Here is a 27,156-nt window from a genome sequence, read left to right as displayed (position 1 = left end):
ATAGATTCCTTTTATGACAATTTATGTGTAAAATATTATGAAAATTTTATTGTTATTAAGTATAATTATGTACCTATTGTTAAATAAATATTATATCTACTTATCAATTTGTTATATTTTGTTGACGTGGGCACTAGTTAACTATTATAATCCGTACAAATTTTCTTCTCACGCGCCATTTTAACTCTATGGGTCAACTGTCATGTCAAAAGTATGGTTCACCATTAAAATAAGTACTCATTAACATCGAAATGACGTATATTTAAGTAAAAATATACCATCAGCTCGAAACTTCAGTCTAGTGCTGACGTCACTAAAATGGTGGCCACGCGCATTAGCAATTTGCGGGACTATTACTATATTATTATTTTGGAAAGAGATAGAGAAAGTTCTAACTCTAAACATCCATACATAAGTAATATCATTGTTTTATATTTATTTCTGTTTATTGTAACAATATTGAAGGAAAATAATTTCTCCTATACATACATATATTATTTTTTTCCTTATTAGATTTTCAGTGATTTCACCACTTAAATATTTCCGTGTCGATAATTTTTATACCTAGTTAAAAAGTCGCTGTGATAGATGTTATGTATGTTGTTTTTTTTATATAAAATTGGTGGGTGCTGGGTTAATAAAGGAGGGGTTGAGGACTATAATATGTTATTTCAATTGAAATCCCTTTCCCATAGTTTCCCTCTATCCTAAGGGGCCTACGCAAACGAGGTACTTTTGCGTACTTCCACGGGGGAAGACAAAAGTCCCTCATCCCGTCCCCCTTTTACTACGTCAGTGTTTGTCCATCGTGGGCGTCAGCCGTTACGGCGGTTACGCACTCATCCGATCAGAGTCCGTGAAAATACGTTCCGAAGTTGTCATAGAACTATTTGTATGGTAGCTTATGACATATGACGTAGATTTTTTTTATCCATATACTATCTCTATGGCGTGATCGCTCTTAAGTGATGCGTTCTTAGTAATCCATTTTTGTCCTCCACGGATGTATTCTGGAACTTTTAGGAAATAAAATTTCATCAAAATCTTATGAGCAGTCGAGAGCGGTGCAATGCGTAATAATAGGTTTACGTTTTTTTTTTGTAGAAGAATGCTTACCTTAGGATTACATGTTCATGTCGTGCAGGTGGAGTCACAAGAACAGCTAATTCGAACAACAATAACAATGAGGTAAGTGAGTTAGTAATAATATTATAATATAGAAAATGAACAAGCACCATGCGTTTTAAGATAAATATTCGTCCAGGATAAATAATGATAAGATAATTATGCTTAATTCCTGGCTGGGTAATCCCATTGAATTAGAAATACGTCCTGTCTTTTATTTTAATTTTTAAATCTCCCGCACAATGCCCTATTGACACAACGATGTGTGACGTCAAATCTTTGACATTTTAGTTCTTATTTACGCATAAGTTGTAACGAAAAATAAATTATGTGGGTAATTTTATCGATAGATTATTTTCCACATTTTAATTCAATCAAACTTATGTTAAACATAGACGTTAATTCTTTTAAAACTAACCTGATTAGCGCCCCAAGAATCTCAAACAAACAAAATATTGTACACAAAGCGTATAAAACGGAACGTAAAATGAACATCGCTTCGCATCAGCTGTTAAAGAAAAAAAAAAACGGGAAATCGGCGACGGAGATGGTCACACCGCGGCCACATCAAATCTGGGGGTCTAGCGTGTGACCCTGTTATTTCTATCCTGCAATAAAATAGCTGTGTAATCCTAGATAAGTTGTGCATTGTTGAAATAGTTATAAAGAAAATTATTGTGTAGTTTATGTGTAAAACATGGAGCGTGCAACTGGAACAGAAGTGTACGGGTGTGGCTCGCCCCATTCTACAGACATAACGCTGAATATACAAACGACAACGGGTGGCAATTTCTCCATCAGTCTGAACGGGTAAAAACACAGTTGGAGCACTTGAAGAAGCTCGTTTCGAAGAAACTTAGAGTGTCAAAGGACAGAATATGCCTTCTGCCATCGCGAGAGGTGAGTATGGGAGGCGTCGGACGCCAAGCATCTATTGTTAAACATAGGTATCACGGAAATAAGTTGCGTCGATGCGATGACGCATCCGCGTCCTTTGACACGATTATTGACAATAGTTGGTGTTCGCAGACAACTGAGGGACGGAACTTCGAAGAGAACGGCTGCTCGACGGCTCGCGAGTCATCTTGCTGCCGAGCGTGGAGACGGGCCTGCTGGTGAGTACGTCACGCAGTGTCGACACCACTGCAGCATCACGTGTTTCACAACACTGAAGCTAATCAATAACCGTTTATCATTAGCTGACTAATATCATGTTCATTTTATACATATCTCGTTTTCCAGAGTCAGAGACCCGAAAACTCGGTGATGCAAGCCTTGGAGTCTTTGAATGACACACAAGTAAATGACTTCCTCAGTGGCAAGTCTCCACTGAACCTGACGATGAGGCTGGGTGACCACATGATGCTGATCCAGCTGCAGCTGTCCACGCTGAACACCACCGCCTCCTCTATAGCACAGCACTTGAGAAACACTCAGGCCAAGAATGCAGCGCGCAACAAGAGTGAATCCAAAGACCCACCCAGTCCACAGACATCTCCACAGAAACCCCCACAGTGTGACCAGCCCTGCACCCAGCAGTAGCGATAGCGGCAAACAGGAGAGTCAAATAAGCGTTCTACAGCAGCGGGAAATAGATATGCTACAAAACTGTATCGGCATCTACCAGAAACTTGCTGAAGAGAAATATGCCGAGAAGACTGCATGCATCTCTGACAAGGAAGAGATGGACACCTCTAACAGCACATTGCTAGATATATCTGATTTATGCTTAGAGAACGAGCAGTCCCCCATCAAATCTTTATCTAATCTAGTGTCTAGTCCGATCGACGTATCTACTTCCGAGGGCAGGAGGTAGCACTAGAACTTCAGTAAAAAATAGTTTAATAGATTTGTTATCTTGTAATAAACTGGCCGCGCTGGCCACGGACGCAGTTCCCTCCACAAGTGCCATGGCTGCCACCTCACACACCCCAGACAGCTCCGCCAGTGACGACAGCGACAACTTTGATCAGAGCTCCTTCTTGGCTGAGAGCACCATAGATGAGTACCCAATGGAAAATCTGTTCAACAATGCGGTAGACAAGGGTCTGTTTGATGATCAGGACGAATCAATGATGGACCGAGAGATCTCAAATCTAGCCACAACCAGCCACGGAACTGACGAGTCATCCGCTGGCCCCCTGCCATCCTTCCAGAGTCTAAGCGAGCCGTTAAAGTGCAAACGCTTTCAGTATATGCTACATAAAACTTCAAAATTCAAGCATCCGATTGGATTTAATAAACAGAAGACCTTTATTCAGTCTGTTGTCAATAAACAGAAGAAGAAAGCATCGAATCCAACAGAGACTAGTCCTCAGCCTTCCACTTCTAGGACTGGACCATATGTGACCAGTGTGAAGGCACCTGTAGTGAACGAAGAGAGTATGGAGACTGCAACACCTTCCACATCTAAACAGGTTAACTTTAAGGCTCCTGATGCTCCGAAAAAGCCTCAAAGAGTTTCCCCAACCCCACCTGTAGACACTAAGGCTCTTATCGAAGCTTCTAAGAACTTGACTCAGAAGTTGAAGAAGTTATCCAAGGAGGTGCTGACCAATAAGATTGATCTCAGAGCTGCGGAAGAGACTGCGCGCGCGAAGGTCGGGCCGGGAGCTGTTATAGAGACCATGAAACATCATGGCAAAGGGATATACTCTGGGACCTTCTCCGGCACTCTGAACCCAGCACTCCAAGACAGGTAATATACTTATTTTTTAACTAAGTATAGATGTTTTATCTCTCCCATAGATAATTATGTTACACTAGCTGATGCCCGCGACTTTTTTCGCGTGGAATTAGGTTTTTGTAAAAATCTCGTGAGAATTCTAGGATTTCTGGAATAAAGAGTAACTTATGGCACTCTCTAACTATACCCCCTGCAAAAAATCACGTCAATCCGTTGCTACGTTGCAACGTGATTGAAGGACAAACCAACAAACTTTCTCATTTATAATTGATAAATTGATAATGTAGCTACTAGCTATGCATCAGTAACAGAATTTTAAAAATTGGATAAGTAGGTAGTTTTGCGAATTACTTCTACCTTCTACATCCCAACTTTATCTCTATAATATTAGTGTAGGTAGATCATACTTAATGTAAAATATCGATACGTGCGATCTTTTAAGTATACTTTTTCCATAGCAATAGAAACTGATTGAGTTATTTATCGCGTCAGCTAATTTTATTGTAGAATCCGCTAAATCAGCATGCAAGCAAATTGGCAATACCAGTTCGCAATATGAACACTATTTTCGTTACAACATTTATTAATCATCATCATGATCAACCCATCGCCAACTCACTACCGAGCACGGGTCTCCTCTCAGAGAGAAGGGTTTTGGCTATAGTCTACCGTGTGCGGATTGGTAGACTTCACAAATACTACATTAAAGTAATTAATATTAGCATCATCATCATCTCAACCAATTGCCGGCCTACTTACAAGTCAGAATGAGAAGGGTTTAGGATATAGTCCACCACGCTGTCCACAGACTCACCTTTGAGAACATTATAGGCCCTCAGGCATGCAGGTTTCCTCACGATGTTTTCCTTCACCGTTAAAGCAAGTGATATTTAATTATTACTTAAAACGCACATAACTCCGACAAGTAAGAGGTGCGTGCCCGGGATCAAACCTGTGACCTCCGATTAGAAGGTGGACATCCTAACCACTAGGCTATCACAGCTTTTTATTTACATTTACAACAATTATTATTACTGGAATATTAGAGACCATCATTTTTAGAGTTCTGTAATCGAAAGGGTGCTTAGGGGACCCTCTTATTAACCTTCCGTTGTCCGTGTGTCTGTCTGTATCTCATGAACCCGTAATAGGTAGAGTTGAAATTTTCACATAGTGTTTTTTTATACCAATAAATTATACAAATTTCAAAATGGCCGACTTTCTTGTGCGATGGCACGGAACGGAACGGAGTCAGATTGTCACTTGACCTGTTTTTAGGGTTCCGTACCTCAACAGGAAAAAACGAACCCTTATAGGATCACTTCGTTGTCTGTCTGTCTGTCCGTCCGTCCGTCCTATAAGGTATTTCCCGTTGACCTAGAATCATGAAATTTGGCAGGTAAATAGGTTGTATAGTACAAGTAAAGGAAAAATCCGAAAACCGTGAATTTTTGGTTGCATCATACAAAAAATAAAAAAAGATTGTGTTTTAATTTTTAAAGTAAGATAATTATACCAAGTGGAGTTTCATATGAAAGGGCTTCACCTGTACATTCTAAAACATATTTTTATTTATTTTTATGTATATCGTGCAAAATATCGAAAAAAATACGACTGTAGTACGGAACCCTCGGTGCGCGAGCCTGACTCGCATTTGGCCGGGTTTTTTTACATTACAATTTTCGTAGTGGTCTCAAATTTTTTGAAAATAAAATATAGACTGTCATTTAGGAATAATGTAGCTTTCTACTGGTTAAAGAATTTTCCAAATCTGTTTAGTAGTTCCAGAGATTACCCCCTACAAACAAACACACTAACATTACCTCTTTGTAATATGTATTATTATACTTAGATTAGTATAGATAATACTAGGCTACTAGGAAGTACAGGGAAGTACTACTTATCAATAAACCTCAGGAGAGAATGTAGGAGATAAAGACTATTTGTTTATTCATAGCCCGCCCGCCCTGGCATTTTACATGTAGCTTATTACAATTTTCGTAGGGATCTCAAATTTTTTTGAAAATGAAATATAAGAAATATAGGTCACCCAGGAATAATGTAGCTTTCTACTGATGAAAGAATCTTCAAAATCTGTTCAGTAGTTCCAGGATTCATCATCATCATAATCAACCCATCACCAGCTTACTACAGAGCACGGGTCTCTTCTTAGTAAGAGAAGGGTTTCGCCGCAGTCCACCACGCTGGCCAAGTGCGGATTGGCGGAGTTCCAGAGATTATATCCTACAAACAAACTTACAAACTTTACCTCTTTATATTATCTCTATATTATAAAAATGAATCGCTAAATTTGTTGCTGATCGCAAATCTCGAGAACAGCTGAACCGATTTCGCTAATTCTCTTTTTATAATATTCCTTAAAGTACGAGGATGGTTCTAACGGAGAGAAAAATTTAAAAAATTTGAATCGACTGTTAGGCGGTAAGTTCGCCGGGGCAGCTAGTTTGTTAAAAATTGCAACCTTACAATGCAACCTCAGTGACGTCTGGATTTCAAACGGGTCGTTTATTAGTATCTAATTCTAACAGGTGGCGCTGATTTATTTGATTCCAAAACCGTGAAAAATTTTGTTCGCTTGACCATATCTTGTCATTTATATCGATGGTTATATCTTACACGATGGTACGGAATCCTTCGTGTGCAAGTCCGACTTGCTCTTGACTGATTTTTAACTGCATATTGTTTATTACAGATACGGCCGACCAAAGCGGGACATATCCACGATAATTCACATACTGAACGATCTGCTGTGCGCCGCACCGCCCATCGCTATATCGCCGGTAAATATTGCTATACAATAGAATAGAATCTAAATATATAAAAGGAAAAGGTGACTGACTGACTGACTGACTGATCTATCAACGCACAGCTCAAACTACTGGACGGGGCGGGCTGAAATTTGGCATGCAGATAGTTAGTTGATTATGATGTAGGCATCCGCTTAGAAAGAAGTTTTGAAAATTCAACCCCTAAGGGGGTGAAACAGGGGTTTGAAATTTAAGTAGTCCACACGGACGAAGTCGCAAGCATAAGCTAGTAGAATATTATTTTTATTCAAGTAGACTTATTACAAGTGCCTTTGAATCGTTAACTAGTTTAATTTACCACTGGTTCGGAATGCCGTTCCTACCGAGAATTATATATTCCTTTTATGGTTTACTTATTACTAGCTTATGCTCGCGACTGCGTCCGCGTGTACTACACAAATATCAAACCCTTATTTCACCTCCTTAGGGGTTGAATTTTTAAAATCCTTTCTTAGCGGATGCCTACGTTATAATAGCTATCTGCATGTTAAATTTCAGCCCGATCCGTCCAGTAGTTTGAGCTGTGCGTTGATAGATCAGTCAGTCAGTCAGTCAGTCACCTTTTCCTTTTATATATTTAGATTAACGTTGCACTTGGGTTTAGTATAGCGACAGGTCCACATGACATCCAATAAAAATAACTCTGATGTAGAACCTGCACGACTTGGTGGTTTCATATTATTTTGCATGATATTCCAGAAGGAGCCGAAGCATTCCTGTTCAACCAACACAACCAAGGAGCAAACGAAATGCCACTGCAGCCAACCCTGCTCGTACGGCCGCTGCGACGGACACCCGTCCGGCTCGCGCCAGTGCACTTGCCTGCACAAGGACAGTGCCGCGTGCCAGTGCACTCGCCTCGACCCCGACCTGTGCCTCGCCTGTAACGGGAAACCTGAGGAGGTCTGCAAGAAGTGTGACACCGCCAAAACGTTAGCGTTGGAGAACTCCAAAACGAAGTGCAAGCTCGAACAGCTCAGACTGGTGATGCAACAGAAGAAGCAGAGGCGTGAAGCTCGGAAACTAAAGTCGTTACCGTACACGACGCCGCAAGCGATATCGCCGCCCGAGAAGCCGAGCGCGCGACAGGAGGAGATCGAAACTGTTGGCTAACACACATGTGTCGTTCAGTGCGGTGTCCGTTGCTAGTGTACTGTGAATTTTGTTGTAGTTTTGAAGTTAAACTTCTTTAGGCGCGACTTGAGCATAGCGAAAGAAGTTAGTATAGCGCTATCTCAGTTACGTAATCCCATACAAATGACAGGGACAAAAATATCAGTGGGCGTGAACCATTTTTAGCCACCAACCAAAGATGACGTGATAATTGGGACAAATATGACTCCAATTTTTTTATTACTTTCTTATAAACTAGGATTAAATTAATGACGTAAACTGAAAAAAACTAATTAAATCGATCAAATAACAAACAGTTATAAGCATTTAAATATTTCTGATTAGACAGAGGTAGCGATGTAGAATTATGAGTTATGACGTCATTTTGACTAATGCCATAGTAGCTTCGGGCGGTTTCATACAAATTTTCGTTTTGCGAGAAAGGGATAGAAGACCATCCCACTCCAAAATTAAAATGCCTGTAACTTTGTAATCTTTGTTGGATTTTAATATTTTTTTCAGCGTACGTCATTATTTTTATCCTAGTTTATAATAAAGTAATTATTTATCAAATTCAAAAGTAGGAAAATACCCAATTGTTGTTTTGAAGTTAAACTTCTTTAGGCGCGACTTGAGCATGGGACTACGGAAAGAAGTTAGTATAGGGCTGTCTCTGTTACGTAATCCCATACAAATGACAGGGACGAAAATATCAGTGGGCGTGAATCATTTTGAGGCACCAACCAAAGTTGACGTGATAATTTTTTCACTATATTTTTTATGATAGTGTTTTTACCTACACTGCAAAGTGTCGCTACTAGATGGCATTAACAGTCGCTTCAGTACTGAGTGAACATACATATCACCAACTTTGCCACTGGCAGCAAGCGAACCGTGGCTTATCGGTCAGAGCGTCGGGCGCGATCCCGGGAGACGCAGGTTCTAATCCTGCCGGTTCCGTAATTTTTGATACGTATTTCAAAATAATTTTTTCACGTCATCTATCAATAATTATCGAATTGAGTATTTGACTACATCAAAAATAAATTATTTCTCAGTGATTATTAAATAGAGGGTCTTCCAAAATACGTAAAATCCACGTCCTTTGTTGGTTTCAAGTGTAAAAACCATTTTAAATTATCGATTAAACCAAAAAAGCACGTCAAATGATTGTGACGTCACACACCAGTATTCCATAGAATCTCGCATACTAAGCGCGCGTTTTGACGTTTGATAAAAAGTTACTGATTTGACTAGTTGTCAAGTACCGTATTGGAGGGCCACTACTTAACTAGTCAAATCAGTAACTTTTATCAAACGTCAAAACGCGCGCTTTGTATGCGAGATTCTATGTAATACCGTTGTGTGACGTCACAATCATTTGCCGTGCTTTTTTTTAGTTTAATCGATAATTTAAAATGGTTATTACACTTAAAACCAACAAAGGACGTAGATTTTTCGTATTTTGGAAGACCCTCTATTTAATAATTACTGAGAAATAATTTATTTTTGATGTACTTAGTCAAATACCCAATTTACAATGACGATGATATTCTTGTCATTAAAGTCGAAAATAACCACTAGTTGATTCTATCTTCCCCTGAAGTAAGCGCTTTAAAAGCGTACCAATTTAAGTGGCTGGATGAGGAAGGCTGAGGACCGGATGTGGTGGCGCTCTTTAGGGAAGGCTTATGTCCAACAGTGGACGTCCACAGGCTGATGATGATAACTCCCAACCCGCCCCTTTTTCAAGTTTCGTGACGCGTAACCAAATTATAAATTCACAGTGCACTGGCAATGTACACGTCGTCGCTTCAATGCTGCATTTGGAGTGCAACCTTGTTATATATTCTAAATTACCATATTTAATAGTATCGACGAGTAGACATTAAAAGTTAAGTGCAAGTGCATGTACAAATGAATGGTATATAAATTAGCGAAATCCTAGTTGATAGTTTAAAGTAAGGCGCTGTTTTCACGGGCGAGTCTATCGCGGTGATTTTGCCCTTAATTAAATTGGGTATTTGACTCCAATTTTTTTGATTACTTTATTATAAACTGGATTAAAAATAATGACGTAAACTGAAAAAGACTAATTAAATCGATCAAATAACAAAAAAGTTATAAGCATTTAAATATTTCTGATTAGACAGCGATACAGCCATTTTGACGTCACACCTTACTAATGCCATAGTAGCTTCGTGGGGTTTCATACAAATTTTCGTTTTGCGAGAAAGGGATAGAAGACCCTCCCACTCCTAAATTAAAATGACTGTAACTTTGTAAATCTTTGTTGGATTTTAATATTTTTTTAGCGTGTCATTATTTTTATCCTAGTTTATAATAAAGTAATAATATTTATCAAATTCAAAAGTAGGAAAATACCCAATTGATGTGTGATTCAATGCATGACGATAAATAATATATATTTCACTACTATCTATTATTTTTAGGGTTCCGTACCTCAAAAAGGAAAACGAAATTATAGGATCACTTTGTTGTCTGTCTGTCTGTCTGTCGGTCTGTCAAGAAACCTACAGGGTACTTCACGTTGACTTAGAATCATGAAATTTGGCAGTTAGGTAGGTCTTATAGCAGACAAAAGGGGAAAAATCTGAAAACCGTGAATTTATTACATCACACAAATAAAATTATATTGTGGTCATGAATTAGTATTTTCAATTTTTGAAGTGTTTGAAGATAACTACATATATCAAGTGGGGTATCATTAAAAAGGGCTTTACCTGTGCATTCTAAAACAGATTTTTATTTATTTATGCATCATAGTTTTTGAATTATCGTGAAAAATGTCGAAAAAATACGACTGTAGTACGGAACCCTCGGTGCGCCAGCCTGACTCGCACTTGGCCGGTTTTTTTCTTGTTTTGTTGCAACTTATTTACTTTTTAAGTCGGCTGATGATAAATAGATTGTTGTGTTAAGCGCCGAAACTAAAAACCGTGATGGGACGATGCATCGCCAAAGACACGGTATGATTCCTGAATGCAGAATCTTTTCTGTTGTCTTTTTTCTATAATGTCTTCTTCTTTTTTGTTCAGTGGCTTTTTTTTAATAATAATGGGGATGCATGCCATTAAAATACGTCTACACAACACAATCCTATAAACTATGAATATCCAAGCCAAGCTATTAAAAGCAAATCAAGCGTTTAATAATAATGCGATGCAAAATCGCATTACTATTAAACGCGTTTGACGTCTCATTGCGGTTTTGAGTTTGAGCCTTAGGCTGAGATCTTAAGAGCGCAGTTTGACTTTGCTCAGACTTAAGTTTGAGTTACAACGAGACAGATTTATGTGAGAGATATAGCTGTCTCGTTTTAACTCTGTCTTAAGTCTAAGCTAAGTCGGAGTGCGCTCTATAGATCTCACTATTAGAGTATAATATAAGCAAGCTATACAGCGCTTACACCGCTCGACTCGGTGAGTCATTATAGTCGGTGGGTAAATTATGCCTTTAGTTTTTGTCAGTGTTTTTTTCGACAGCAATGATTGATGATCAAACCTTTGCTTACGGCTCTAAGACCTTTTCTATAGCTCGCTTATATTTATTTTTTCGGAAGGCTTGAGCCATTGTAAGTCTGGACTGCGAAATCTAACCGAGCGTTTTTCTCAGAATTCTGTGACATTTGGAAGTAGAGTGCAAGCGGGTTTATCTAAACATATAAGGGAGAAGCTGGCTGACTGATCTGTCAACGCAGAGCTTAAACTACTGGACGGATCAGGCTGAAATTTAGCATGCAGATAGCTATTATGACGTAGATATCCGCTAAGAAAGGTTTTTTGAAAATTCGACCCCTAACAGCGATCACGCACTCATTCCGAATTCGTGAAAATACGGGTATAAAAAATATCTACGACATATGTCATAAGCTACCATACAAATCAAAAAGGAATGTATTTTCACGGACTCCGATCGGATGACTGCGTAACCATCGTAAGGGGGTACAATAGGGGTTTAAAATTTGTGTAGTCCACACAGACGAAGTCACGAGCATAAGCTAGTATTATATAATATCCATGTGTCACAGAATTCTGCGAGAAAAATCGTGCGGTGATATTACGCAGTGCAAGTTTACCCTTGCGGCTCGGCGCACTTAACTCGTTCGTGTAGACGGCACCTATTCGCATGGGGTATTTGATTGATGTTGCCTGGTGCGGTAGAGTGGAGTTTTGTTGTTATATTTTAGATTATATTTTATTTTATTTTATTGGGACAGACAACTTTTAGACACTTGTGTACCTAGTTAATTTTGAGATCACTGTTGATTGATGTACATTTGAAAATAGTTTTTTTTTGTATTAATAATATTTTCTCACCGATTAAATATGAAGTTGATGTAGATACCGATATCGCTAGGCGATTTCGCGTTCTCGTACGATGTTTGCAGATTATAACATACCATCTAAGACTGAATCATCACTTTACATCAGGTGAAATCCATAGTCATAAAAAAACACTGTCAGTTACAAAAACTCTACTGATTGGAAAATCTAATTTCTCTACATTTTGATATCTTGTTTTTTTTTAAAAACAATTGGCACTGTTATTTTTAGTTTATTCATTGTTTTTTTCTTTTACTTATTCAAAAAAAGTTGTTAAAATAAACGTTTTTCTCATTATACCTGACTCTTTAGTTTCTTTTGTTCTTTACTAATACTTACCTTCTATACTCAGCAGGCTTAATTTGAGGTTGAGATTTATAGGGTGAATTTTGACTTTGCTCAGAAAGACAGTGTTGAAACGAGACAGTGTTATGTTGCCGACATAAATCTGTCTCGTTTTAACTCAAAGTGCGCTTTATAGATCTCAGCCTAAGTGGCTTACCTAGTCATTTAGTTGTACACCACAGTCCACAGGAATGTCCAACAAATCACGTTTTGGTATCCAAACCATTGATATAGAATACGTCGATGACCGAGATGGGATGTTATATTGATTGGTTACCAAAATTAGACTTTATATAGCAAGCACCTGCCGCGGGCCCGGTTTTTCGATCCCCATACATTTTGTCTTCACAGCATCCCGATCGTGCACCCGGGTAGGGTTGCCAATCGTACTATAATAATATATATCTAGTATTGTGAGTATTGTACTTTATTTCGGTTCTGCGTACTATATACCTACTGTTGAACAAATATATAGTACGCAAAAATACCATATTTCAGTTGGATTGGTCGAGCATTCTTATAACAAACAAATCCCTAATTTTGTAAAAGAAAGTGTGTCACTTCCAAACAAAACTGGCTTAAAAGAAACGGAAATATAAAATTGACTATACAATAATAGAGTTAAATGAGAAATAAAACGTACTTTTGTCTTTATTTACTTTTTCTATTCAATAGGTACTATATTTTACTGAAGCGTACCTACTATATTTTTGTGGCGTATTCTGAAAAATACTATACCTAATCAGCCGAAAAAATGTTAGCAACCCCACGACCGGGGCCCCCGGGGATGATTGCTATATCAAATCCCTTACAAATTAGGAGTTTATTTGACACTAATGTGGCAACTAAATAACAACCGCTGAGATACGGAACTGCAGGGCTTTAATATAAATAGCAAACACACCAATCATTATTCAATGCATTAAAATATCCTTACGATCCTATAAATATATTAGGTATTATTATATAGTGTAAAGTACCTAATGCTAGCTTTGTACAGAATACTGTTATTATAGAGAAAAATAGAAGTGCTTTCCTTATGATTTGTGAAATAAATCTATGTAAATGCTCTTAAAAATTAAATTATAGTTTCTGAACTGATACAGTTTGGGCATTTGATTAATTAATTAATATTAAAAGATGTAGGTGTAGTACGCGACCGGTCGAGATGGCAATCGGGGAGAGAACGCCCTGCACACCCGCACAGCCCCCGCGCTAACCGATGTGGGCGAGCGCGGGTCTGCGTGGCGTCCCCCCACCTCATACCCCGATTGCCATCTCAACTTGTCGCGGACTATACCTACCTAATATTTTATGCCTTAACATGTAAATGATGATTTTTAAAATATTATGTCATGTTTGGCAAAAAACATGATTTTACTTTTTACACTTTAAATTAAATATTCTATCAATACCTAGACCTAAAATCAAACATTCAGTCCAATCAGAAATAAATAGAGAAAAGATAAGGGCTGTTATATTTTGAAAAAAAAAAATCTTTGCCTTTCGCAATTTCGAGGCAATTTTACAGGTAGTTCTGACTTCTTTACGTTTGATTCGTACGAAGTTTTGATTTGGAAGATTAGTCCGTACCTACCTATTGATTTTTGAGTTCAAATAAGTATGAATTCGAAATGATTTTGTATTATTTACCTATGCTGCCAATAATTTTATGACAAAAACCCAAAAACCACAGTCATATAAAAACACTATAGTTTGTTTTTTATCGTTTGTGTTTCATAATGTCAACCTTGACATTTTTAAAAATTAAATTATAGTCCAAGAGCAGGTGAACTGTTTTCGAAAGATTTCCTTCGAATTAAAGCGCGTTAGACGCGCCTTAAATTGTAGGAAGCCTTTCTATTATAGTGACTAATCTCGCGCAAAACACTTACATTGACATTCGATACTTACGAATCCCCAACCTTGGTGTGGCAGTTGGGACCAAGTGAATATTCCCGACTCCGGTAACAAAGCAATATTTACGAGTAGGTAAATGATTCCTTATAGCCGTTGGGCAATGCCAAGTGCCTATTGATGTACTAGTAAAATTATACAAGTTATTGTCGTTCCATGTGTATTGCTAAGTGTCGAGAATAAATAAATATACTAGGTATATCATCGTTACCCTGAGACGGCTGTGAGGTAGATGTCACTGCCATATTGTTAAGTCTGCAAGTTTTGTTATAGGTATAGTGCATATAACTGTGGAGGTTCCTGCGGTAGTGGAGCAATGCGGGAGGGTGACAGTTGTCCTTGTCACAAGTTAACGAATCACTAAGCTCTCGCGTGACGTCATCACACCCTCCCGCACCGCTCCACTACCGCAGGAGTCTACTCAGTTACAGTACGCGGCCGAAAGTAATATACATCGACCTTTAGCCTTCTAAAGGTCGATGTATATTACTTTCAGCCGCGGATAGCAGATTTGTATGAGCACTGTCACAGTCGTTAAGACCGACGAAACGTCATATAGGTATGAGTGACAGAGACAACGCTCTACAAAGCCGAAATGTCATTCTAAAGGCCGATGTACATCACTTTCGGCCGCGTACTGTATACGTTATGCCTGTATTTACGTGCTGCAAGTGTTTAGGTACACAGTGCAAGTGACTTGCCAAAAGTGACTTCTGTATTTTTCTGGCAGTGGACACTTAGCTTATGGTTTGCGTTTCAATTAGTGCTGCCGCACACTGAGTCACACTGGCGGCGTCGACCAGTGACCCACAAGTTAAAGACAATTTTTTTTCATACATTTTGCATGTCATCGTCACAAACTGAGCTTTCGAGTGGCCGCATCCTAGCCACAAGCTGCGAGAGTGGTCAGCGGCCAGCTACTCGTAGCCGCATTTTGTCGCCGCCCATCCAGTCTTATCACTTATCAGTCTATGGATTTTGGCAACACGTGGCTGCGACTGGAGGCCGCATCCAGCCACCAGTAGCTGCGACTGGTGGCTGCATCTATACTCTACCCGCGGGAAGAAGTTAGTATACCCCTCTCTCTGTTATGTAATCTCATAAAAATGATAGAGGCAACAAAAATCTCAGTGGGCGTTAACCATTTTGCATCACCCACCAAACACAAATAGGTATGTTTTAAAAAAACATTCAAAATTCAATTCTAAAATGTTTTCATTCGAAATTAAATTAGACATAGGTACGTTTGTGATTGGTTGGCAACTCAAAATGGTTAGTGGCCACTGAGATTTTCATCATTTGTATGGGATTACGTAACAGAGAGAGCGCGCTATACTAACTTCTTTACGCTGATAGAGTAGTGGCTTAACAAGTAGTCGTATTTAGTGGCCGCCAGAAGTAGCCCAGTGTGCGGTAGCACTAAATATATCGTGTTATGGTGTCGTGCAACGACATTTCTCTGAGATCTCTTACCGATTTGAATAATATTAGAATCTCATTGACCAATGACCTGTTATATTTTCTTGAATAAATCCTCTGTAATATACCAAGTTTATATGTATTTATTCTTTACTATATCCGTTATACCTATGTATTTATTGTACCCAAACTGTAATTTTTTTCTCGTTCAGCTATGATTTTACAGGTTTTAAGAAATCGCCAAAATTTTGTTGGTCCTTGTATTTTTGCATGTCTAGTGAGGAGAATAAAATTACATAAATAAAACTGTATTTTGCATTTTATTGATTTTTTAAGGTGGTCGTATACGTACATGCGTGCAGCGCATTCTTAGGGTAATAACACCCTAGTAAAAGATGAGGCACTTTTGTCCTCTACGGACAATAGTCCCTCGTCTGCGCTGGCCCTAATTCTGTTGTACCCAATCTAAACTAAAATAATTACAGGTTACATATTGCTATCATGGGAATAGGAATCTCAGCTCCGCTATTAAAGTTGAATTTTATATTTAATTTTCATTAACTCTAATCTAAATAAATAACCATAATGACCTATATCTAATAAAATAAAAATAATACAAAATATTTATCTGAGGTTTACGTAATTTTATTTAAAAATATATGTTCTTATTAAAAATTGAATCCTGCTAAAGAATAGGTAATAGTTTACATTATAAATAAAATTTGTTCTACCTCAACTAACAACATTAGGCTCGAATATCAAAGAAAAAGTCTGTACTTCTCGGTAAATTATTTTATTATTAAAATTTATCATATAAATAGCACATAACCCGCACTTCACTCACGCGCGCCCGCCGGAACCACGAGCATTTTATTACATTACATTTAATTTAAAAAAAAAACTAATTCGATGCATTGGTACAGTTGGCGTCAAACAAAAAGTGGTCTGCCCCTTTAGCATAAAAGTTATGACTAATCATTGACATTGCTACAATCTCAAATTGTTGTGATCATTGACTTGTATTATACTAGCGACCCGCCCCGGTTTCACATGGGTGCAATGTAGATACTATACTACTATACTACGGTGTCAGTGAATAGTGATTAATAAATAATCCATACTTCCATACTAATACATTGTTTTCGTGTAACTTTGACGGTTGACCATTTAGGCAGCGCACGCGTCGGAAACTCTCGAATGAGAGAATTTTTATCCGACCTAATTCATATGATTTTAATTTCCCTAGGGATCTCTAATTTTTTTGAATAAAACTATACCTATAAACCTTTCTCTTGAATCACTATCTATTGGTGAATAAAACTATACCTACAAACCTTTCTCTTGAATCACTATCTATTGGTGAAAGCCGCATCAAAATCCGTTGCGTAGTTTAAATGATCTACGCGTTCATACATACATACAGACAGCGGGAAGCGACTTAATTTTATACTATGTAGAGATTACTTCGTATGGACAGGGTTATTGAACAAACAAAATGGCACCGACTCATTGGTGCTATAGCACCAATGCAACCTCAGTGACGTCTGGATTTCAAACGGGTCGTTCATTAGTGTCTAAGAGGTGGCGCTGATTTAGTTGGTTTCTAAACCGTGAATTGTGTTCGCTTGACCATATCTTGTCATTTATATCGATGGTTGTGATTGACTGAATTTACGCTATTCTTGCTGCAACAATGCATTTTAGCCAATAGCGTGAGAGTGTCAGTCAATTAGAGGTGATTGAGATCATAAACTATGGCAGTAGGTACATAGACACTGCACTTTCCTACAGCTGCTTTAAGTGAAGGTTAGAGTGACGAACCAATTACGCGGCGGAACAACCACCTCCATCGCATCACTGTACTTATTCTCCAAATATAATAAATCACCCATGATTTTAAGCTTATTTTGTGATTTAACGACATATTATTATACTGTAGACAATAGATAACGGGTAGATACCACGATTAATTCGATGATTTTTATTTGCCGATATTTCGACTAAGGTGAGTGGTATAAAAATCATCTAATTTATATTAATCTAATTTCATATAAATCTAATCGTGGTATGTACCCGTTTATTTATGTACAATATAATAAATCACCCATTGCGCAATTTAAGGTCAGAGCTCTTAGTTTCTGACGCCAACTGTACCTCCTTTTCACATATTGACCCTGGACCCCTATAATATCACATTTAAAGTACATGAATTCCGTTTAGAGTGACTTAAGTCGTCCATTATTGCACGACGTGAATTAGCGCCCAGTGTACCGAAGTCACTATACACAGTGGCTTCAAGTCACGAGTATTTTTATAGCTTGTGTGACCGCGTAAGGCATCCGTGACTTAAGTCGTCCATTTTTACATCGTGCTTTAGACTACTAAGTCATGGATAAGCGTTAATAAGTACGGCGGGGTGGTTACGTAAAACGTTGCAGTAGCGACAGCAGTAGCGATGCGACAGTGCATTTGCCGTCTCTCTTCTTCTTATTTTGCTTTGTGGCTATTGCTGTCTCTTTCTAGCCGGACGTTTGACAGCAATGATCGCGAGATTTAAGCCTGTCGCGAGATACGTAATCACCCCGTTTAGGTCGTTTCGTGCGTGTTAACATTTTGAATGTCATATTGAGTAAGGGTGAAACTATAAGATCTTGGTTGTCCCGTCAGGCATGAGAAACTATTAGAGTAGTCATATTTTGCCGTGTAACTGATAACATACTAAGGTGTAGAACATCTATATTAAAATGACTGCCGTTCCTACCATTAGACTCATGTAAAACTCACAACCAAACAGAATTAATTAATTTTAACCATCAGAAACATCTAAAAAAGTGTATTATTCGAACTAAAGTTAAGTTTTAATAACCTGTCAACTAAAGAAAGGAACTTCAATAAGAAAGAATAACGATCGTTAAAATTACAAATTATTAATATAATTATAAATACAGCTTAACCATACAAATAATAAAATAATTATTCTCCACAATAAAAATAAGTTAGGACGAGTCATTTTAATTTATTTGTCTACTAAAGTAAGTATCAATAGTTGTACACATATTACTGATGAATACTATCTTCACACAAGAAATCTCTTTTGGCAGAATTGTCATGGTATTTTGTTTCCATAAATATATTTCATTCCATTAATATACACCACGATAAATTTCCGTACGTTTTTCCCCCGCAAAATCTGTGAACTATAACTACATAGAAGCGCGCGCACTGCGGAATTAATTCCGCACCGGATTTTGATAGATTAAAATTCAAATTTGCGGATTTTAAGACACACCACGCCGTGGTGCGCGCTAGCTCTAAGAATAATCTTTATTCATCCTTAAAATGAAGCTCATGGGATTTCAATGGGCCTTTGAGATGAGGGCCTAACAAAAGCATGCTTATGCCATTCATCTCCTGTTCCTTGACGATTATCTCGAAGTACTGCTGCGCGATTGCGGGAGATTGACAGCTACAATGTCACGATCGCAATCACCTCTGATTGGTTAACGCTCGCTCACTATTGGCTACAATGCATTGTTGCAACAAGAATCGCACAAATTCAGCCAATCAGAATAATTGACATTGTAATTGATGCAGGTTTTAGACAATCGCCCTACTGGTATATGATGGACTGATGGTCAATAGTGCCAAGGAAGTCCACTTAGACTGATGATGGGGTTGTAACTGTTTGTTTTGACAAAAATGCCAAAAGGGGGTATTTTTATGTGAAAATTTGCTGATTTGACAAAAGTGTCTAAAAGGTGTTCCTTATGTAAAAAAAAAAACCACAACGACTTAGAATAGAAGCGTGCTCATTCCACCCATCTCCGCCTGTTCCTTGACGAATATCTCGAAGTACTGGTATATGATGGTCACAGCCAGCAGTATTCCCGTGCCCGAGCCGATGGCGCCGAGGAAGTCAGCCAGGACTGATAGGGCTCCGATACATAGGCCTCCGAAGGCAGCCGCGGTTGGGATGTACCGGTTGAGCTCGTGGATCATAGAGTTGTCTCTGTGGCCGCGCATCACCATCTGTTGCTCTTTCAACTGCTTCGCGACCTGGAAGGAGGAATAAGTAAGGTTAGTTAACAAAACTGGGATTTATTCTGTAAAGAAAATAGCGAAGAAAAGAAGAAAATAGAGTTCTGTACTAAAATGGTCACAAAAAGGAACCTTTTTTTTTTTTTTTTTAGTGGTGAAACGAAATCCGTCTGTCCGTCCATCTGTTACATTTATTTATTCCAGTACCTAAGCCTTTATGCCGATAGCATAAATGGTTAAAGTTTCAGATAAATAATACTTGACCGAACTTATTGAAAATAAAAAATATATATAATCCTTACTATAACAATAACCAAACAATAAAACATGGTCTCTAACTAGCAGTTTTATAGAAGCAATAAACCTTTTATTTAGCTTTGTGGTCCTAATAGAAAAGATCGTCGAAGATTCGAAGTCTAACGAGAGCGAAAAATATCAGCAAATTTCACGTATTTTATAAAATGTTATCATGCGAGCGTGAATATTTACAAAATAAAACATAACATATTCTTTCAACATTGAGAAAATGATATTGAACGCGAGCGCAGCGAGCGTGTAATATTTTCTTAACGTAGATCTTACATCCTTAGCTGAGGAGCCCGATACGTCGATCCAGGTCTTAGAGAAGAAGGCGCAGGAGCCCAGCATGAAGAAGATGTAGAGCACGGCGTGGACTGGATCCTGCGCGATGTGCGAGAGCGACTCGGGCGGGCTGAAGTAGTAGCACAGGCCGCCCACGGGGTAGGCGCGCGCCGGCCCGCCGCCGCCCACGTCCGCCCACACGCCCAGCAGGTTCACCAGGAAGTTACCACTGAACTTTACGGCTAACATCTGCCGATACAAATTATTTTGTATTTGTATTCGTGGAAACACATGAGGTAATAAGAGCGCTCTCTTCGTTAAAATTTGCGTCTCGACTATAATTTTCAACTTTGCGCACTTACAACATAATATTTAATTATAATGCAAAAAAAGAAAAAAAAGTTAATAATGGTAAATCGAGCATAATAATTTATAAGGCATTCAGCGTTACCTGAGAGATGACGTATAGATTGGAGACGAGCGCAGACTGCAGAATAATGGGAATGTTGGAGGTGTAGAACAGTTTGATTGGGTATGAGGAGTACTGGCCGCGGTAACGCGCAGACTTGATGGGTAGGTCCACTCGGAAGCCCTGGAAGAGAAAAGAAAAATTATTTTCAATGTATTTGCTTATAAAAATCCTTTTATTTCATTACTGTCAAAACTGTAAACTATTACCGCACATGTGTGATAAGTATATTACAGCACAGGTGGTTACACAGTACAAAAATGTATTGATAAATAAATTCTCGGTGCTATTTATACTTTCACCCGCAACTCTGGTATTATAATTTCCGCCTCGACTATAATTCTCTATTTTGCGCACTTGTAACATAATAGAGAGAATGTATTCTTACCTGGAAGTATATGACTATGGCAAAGACGAGCACTGTGGCGAGCAGGTTCATGAGGTTGGGCAGATTTTGGCGGTAGAAGGCTTCGCGAAGAGCTCTGACTTTGTCCGGCCGAGTGGCGAGCAGGTGGAATAGGGCTATGACTGCGCCTTCGAACTCTGTGCCGCGACCTAATGGAAAAGGAAAGGTAAATATTTTAATAGTAGATTATATAACAAGTGCATAAAACAAGCCATTCTATGACCAAGTATACTAGGAAACTTTTTCTCGTCGATTGTGAGGTAACACATATGGGTTGAAGACCTATAACACTGTCTAATCATAAGTGCATTTTTCAAATGTTACTGACACTATAAAATACAAGGTTGGCATTGTTTTAAACATGTCCTTTCTTTTCTTTAAAAAAACGTTTCAAACAAATAATGAATTTTTTTAAACTGTTTATTTTTTTAATCCTGACAAAATTTTGGTTTATCTATAAACACTTTACTTGACACTACTATCTGATAACACAAAAGAGTCAGAGACAATGCCTAAGAAGTAGCCCAGGGAATCAATCTAAGGATAACATTTTGCTTACCAGTGTTGACGGTTGCAGGTGAGAAGGCCTTCCATACGATGGTTTCACAAATGTTGGTGGCTATAAACAGCGAGATTCCAGACCCCAGACCATATCCTGAAATACACAATTCGTTTGCAGTAATTGTCATTGGAACACCTAAATGAAAAATCGGCTAAGTGCGAATCGGACTCACATATGAGGGGTTCCATACCGTCGTACAAGAAATAATACTTTTTTTTTGATGTAACCCTACGTGCGCAAGTTCGACTCGCACTTGCCCGGTTTTTTTTATTTATAGGCTGCAATCAGACCTGCTGGCTAGTGATGATGCAGCCTAAGATGGAGCGTTTCATTAGCTAGACTGCAGAACGTACCTTTCTGCAGCAGTTCATCAAGTAACAGCACGATCAGGCCGGCCACGAACAGCTGTATGATGATGAGCAGACACACGCCCGCGCCGATCTCGCTGGGCTCGCCGTACATGCCAGTCATCACGTATACGATAGCCTGTCCCACGGTTATCACCATCCCGAACACTAAGGACAAAAAAATAGTGCGTGTGAACTTAACGTGCGGTTGAAGACTGAAGAAAAACAAATGCGCACAGGATTCCATTTTTGAAAAAGATTTTTTACATTCCTTAGTAAAGTGGCTCTTACTTCAACAAAATCATGTAAAGTAGACTTTTCCACCCTTGGGCATTAAAATATTACTGCACAGTTATTAGCTTACAAAACCTGCCAGGAATAAATATTTAAACTAAAAAATACTATACTTGGCGGAAATATAATGGCCGCCACACGGAACTGCTGTTTCGGAGCCGCCATCTTTATCAAGGCTAACTATATAATGTACCAACTAGAACGATAGGATTAAAAACTCTGTTTCTTACTAACTTACATGACATAATATTATTAAGATAGTGACTTATAGTCACATTACACTTAAGTCACAACATAATTCCTTTTTTACCATTTTGATATGGAACCCTAAAAAGATTAGATTCAAATCATTATTTTGATGTCACTAAATAAAGAGAAAGGCCATTATTTATAATAATGTCTGTATGGAATATCACATGACCAAGCCATAGTTATGGGCAAGATGCCTAAAATTAAATCTGCATAAAATTGGCAAACATCCCTAAAGAAATACAAAAAATAACAACTGATCTAAGATGGATAAAATTATTGAAGTCATCGCTGCACATGTAGTTTCAACTGTTTAGAAAATCACAAGCATGAGAAATAATTTACGCCTATTAAAATTGAGCAAAATGGCATCAAAAATTAAAATTTAAAAAATCACATAGCAGATTTTGCATGCACAGATGACAAAGTATGAATTTAAGAAATTTGAAGTATGTCTATATTAGAATACATTATATGCCACATTTTTTGCAACCAGATAGGTATTAAATTTTGCTTTGATGATTTTGCTGAGCTCAGCTCTAAAATTTAGGTAACTATAAAAAAAGTATTAAAGAAGATGGCCCAAAATAGCCCCAGTTGTTTCAAGTTTGTAAAGTATAAGAGACCTAACTATATAAATCTAATAAAATTACTTCACAAATAGAATTTCGAACTTTGTGTTTGTTAAATTAATCTGTAGAAGAATATTTTTTACTAACACAACGTTTTAGGTTATGTTTTAGATGTTAGGGTACTCAATACGCAATAACCCCACTATCTAGGGTCAAAAATACTATTTATTATTAATTTACACAGGAAAGCCAACACAAAGGTAAGTTTCATAGTGACACAATTATTTTTTTCAGGGGCAAACAATGTATTGGGTAGTGACCATCTTCTTTTATATGAAACTAGCTTATGCTCGCGACTTTGTCCGCGTGAACTGCAAAAATTTCAAACCCTCCCCCCCTTAGGAGTTGATTTTCAAAAATCCTTTCTTAGCGGATGCCTAAGTCATAATAGCTGTCTGCATGCCAAATGTCAGCCCGATCCATCCAGTAGTTTGAGCTGTGCGTTGATAGATCAGTCAGTCAGTCAGCCAGTCAGTCATTTTTTCCTTTTATATATTTAGATTAAAATTCTGTCCTTACATTTTTGAGCTCCGTTAAACAATGCTCTGTCTTTTGGAGTGTCTCCAACTTCAATGATCTTTGCACCGGCTAGCAGCTGCATAATGAGCCCCGACGTGACGATGGGGGAGATACCGAGTTCCATGAGAGTTCCTCTGTTTGAAGCCAGGATCACACGGATCCAGTAGAACGGATCCGCACTATCTGATGACATGATGCCGAATAATGGGATCTGGAAACAAGAAATACATTCAAGCATATGACCCACTTTTACTTAACTATGGAAGGTTCTTATTTTTTATTTTATTTAGGTTTTTATTTTATTTTATGGAAGGTTAGTGTGCAGCATTAATGTGTTTGCATGTTGGTTCATCTGGTCATTCATAATTCCAAAACTTATCATTTTGATAAATATGTTACCTTTCTTATGGCCAGTTATTTGGAAGTATTATCCATACTAATATTATACATGCAAAAGTGTGTCTGTCTGTCTGCTAGCCTTTCACGGCCCATTTGTTCAATCGATTTTGACGAAATTTGGTACAGCGATAGCTTGCATCTGGGGGAAGGCCATAGGAATTTTAACCATTTTTATCCGAGAATATCAGAGTTCCCACGGGATTTTCAAAAAACTAAATCCATGCGGACGAAGTCTCGGGCATCAGCTAGTATATTATAAATAAAGTGTTTTTCTGCTACTTGTAGCCTATCCTTTTAAATTTTAGCAAAATTTGGTACAGAGATGGCATAGGACATAGGTCACTTTTTATCCTGTAATATGAAACAAATCCCATGGGAACGTAATACAATCTGGACAAAGTTGCGGGCTCCACCTTTAAAATACTTAGACAGCTTGCGCCATAACTCATGGCTACTTTTTATCCCAGAAAATACAAAAGTCCCAATGGGATCTCTAAAAACATGAATCCACACTGACAAAGTCATCAGTCATCATCTAGTTAAAATGTAATCAAATCTTTTTAATCACTGGCAAAGATTTCTGTAAATATCTGCTGTAATTATTACAGGAAGTACCTGAATTTCTACTTTCACTAATGACTGTCAGTTATGTTTATTTTGCAGTCTCAAGGATAATAGTGAATATCATTATCAAAAATTTGTCTTTAGAACTGGATTAAGAACATACAGGAAGATATTAGTTAATGTAACTTTGCTTACCTGGCAGCATACTAAGAAAATAAATAATGTGATAGCTGTCCATAATACTTTTTCTCTGAATTGTATCTGAAAGGAAAATAAGCTTAATTAAGACCTTATTGAGTTGTGGAAACACCCTATTTATGTTATGTACCAGTAACAGTTGCTTGATGTATGAACATTTAGGTTATACTTTCACTTACGGTTGAAAATGCTAAATCGGATTTATACATCATTATAATTATTTGGTAATGCATTTCTACGACGTCTACATACACTTAGGGCTTGAAAGTAATATGAAAAGGGTTAAAATATCACTATCTCACCTTTCGCTCCGGTTTCGCTATTTCAGGCAATATACTGCAAAACGGTTTTATGACTTCGAGAAATTTGACTGAAAAATAAAAACACGAGTTTCTGTATCAATTTAACACATTATTTTCAACTATAGCACAAAATATCAGGGTAAACTCAATACGTGTCTACTATATGTACACGTTCGCATTTTAACGCTTTAAATACAAGAAATACTCACTTCCCATTTTGATTCACTGTGATTTAACTATCCTAACTAAATTATCAACTGATTAGTTTGCATGAAACCATTCAACTTTTGTTCAATAATAAGTCTCCAACAAGACTTTTACAAAAATGAACCTGCGCAACGCCACCAACGAACCGTCCACAAATGACACGTCCACAACGTCACGTCACGTGACCTGTGATGTTGGCGTGCAAAATGTTGCCACAAAATATACCTACTCGTTTATTCGATCCAAAATATCGATATAGAATAATTTGTTTTTCTAATGTTTTGACGGAAATGGATCCACATGCTTGCAACAAACAGCAAACAGTAAGCGTGTGGAGTTGTGGAGGGCTGTTTGCGTACATGCAGTGCGACCGTTTAGAGTGATTAAATATTTTGGAACTAAAATGTTTCTTCTAGAGCAACCCTAAAATTAATTTCAGTGCTGTCCTAAAAAAATTGTCAATACAGTGACAACGGGTAACTTTAGAAACCAATCAAACATTTTGAATCGACTGTTTAATGGAAAAAATGAGGAATGATGATGATAAAAAAAACAGTGTTACTTCTTTCCACACAAAATGGGGTTTGTCCCACTTAATTTGTCACTGAAATCTGAATCATGATACAATACAAGTTCGACGGCATCGGACGTGTCGAGTGCAACAATGGCACCAAAAACTTGGCTTTGCCAGTTGCCGTAGCTCTCGCTGTTGGCTCTATTTATATAAAAATAAAAAGTCCGTCAAGGTCGAGTCGGACTGGCACACAAAGGGTTCCGTTACATCGTACAAGAAAAGCCCTTTTGATATTTTTATTTATTTATTTCGGACGAACAGCGAAGGCTTAGTAATAGGGTCCCGTTGGCATCCTTCGGGTACGGAAAATTCATTTTTTAACCCCTGCTTCCCGCTTTGCCCGTGAAATAAATTAAGCTAACACACGCACACGCAGTCACAGACGCGCCGCGACTTAACTAATCTGGGGACTTAATGCTATTACACCTTCCTTAATTTTTTCCTACCTATAATGCTGAATGATTAAGTACGTTAGCAACTTTACTTTCTTCCAAGGTAGCATACTTCTTATCCCAACTTGCTAAATGCGATTACACTCTCCCACATCCTACCTATTTCAGGTAGGTCAAAGGTAGGTGTAATTAAGTCCATAAGCTAACCGATCACTTAAGCAATTTAGGAGCTGTAAATTATCTATTACCAAATCCTGCTGTGCTAGCCTAGTGGTTAGGACGTCCGCCTTCTAATCGAAGGAAAGGGTTCGATCCCGGGCACGTTCCCGATCACGGGTACCGCTAACTTTTCGGAGTTATGTGCGTTTTAATTAATTAAATATCATTTGCTTTAATGGTGAAGGAAAACATCGTGAGGAAACCTACATGCCTGAGAGTTCTCTATGATGTTCTCAAAGGTGTGTGAAGTCTACCAATCCGCACATGGCCAACGTGGTAGACTATGGCCACAACCCTTCTCACTCTGAGAGGAGACCTGTGCTCTGAAGTGAGCCGGTGATGGGTTGATCATGATGATGAAATTACCTATTACCAAATCCTGCTTGGAACCTACATGGGGGTGACAGGCGATAGAAAGAAATAA

General features: G+C 38.1%; 3 protein-coding genes and 1 long non-coding RNA gene across 5 annotated transcripts in view; 2 read left to right on the top strand and 2 right to left on the bottom strand.

The window, feature by feature from the left end:
• The window catches only part of LOC117982633 (maltase A1-like), a 306,078-nt gene that overhangs the window by 253,625 nt on the left and 25,297 nt on the right, over positions 1–27,156 (top strand). The gene's annotated exons all lie outside the window — the stretch shown is intronic.
• On the top strand, positions 1,096–12,402 carry stx (ubiquitin-like domain-containing protein stuxnet). Its single transcript, XM_069498632.1, is given in 10 exon segments — positions 1,096–1,936; positions 1,939–2,013; positions 2,015–2,025; positions 2,155–2,184; positions 2,186–2,240; positions 2,368–2,664; positions 2,666–2,937; positions 2,939–3,823; positions 6,525–6,612; positions 7,339–12,402. Coding segments are annotated over 10 exon segments (2,241 nt in total). The 5' UTR covers positions 1,096–1,822; the 3' UTR covers positions 7,753–12,402.
• Positions 16,554–27,156, bottom strand: part of LOC138402369 (uncharacterized) — a 352,933-nt gene continuing 342,330 nt past the window's right edge. The window contains exons 2-3 of one of the 2 annotated variants that reach the window (XR_011236772.1): positions 17,114–17,804; positions 16,554–17,064 (exon numbers count right to left, since the gene is read on the bottom strand). This is a non-coding gene — a long non-coding RNA (uncharacterized lncRNA). Of the gene's footprint in view, positions 17,065–17,113; positions 17,808–27,156 lie in introns of those variants that run through there. The other variant, XR_011236771.1, reaches the window with a different exon arrangement.
• On the bottom strand, positions 18,780–25,719 carry Sec61alpha (SEC61 translocon subunit alpha). The gene is made up of 10 exons (XM_034969013.2): positions 25,550–25,719; positions 25,341–25,408; positions 25,036–25,101; positions 23,878–24,088; positions 22,190–22,351; positions 21,834–21,929; positions 21,257–21,423; positions 20,851–20,991; positions 20,400–20,648; positions 18,780–19,835 (listed from the first exon to the last, which is right to left on the bottom strand). Exons 1-10 carry the CDS (start codon positions 25,554–25,556, stop codon positions 19,572–19,574), a joined length of 1,431 nt encoding a protein of 476 aa, XP_034824904.1. The 5' UTR covers positions 25,557–25,719; the 3' UTR covers positions 18,780–19,571.

This window comes from Maniola hyperantus, chromosome 5, assembly GCF_902806685.2.
Source record: "Maniola hyperantus chromosome 5, iAphHyp1.2, whole genome shotgun sequence".
Classification (NCBI taxonomy): domain Eukaryota; kingdom Metazoa; phylum Arthropoda; class Insecta; order Lepidoptera; family Nymphalidae; genus Maniola; species Maniola hyperantus.
Note: the sequence above shows the minus strand (reverse complement) of the source record. Positions and strands in the feature narration are given on the sequence as shown.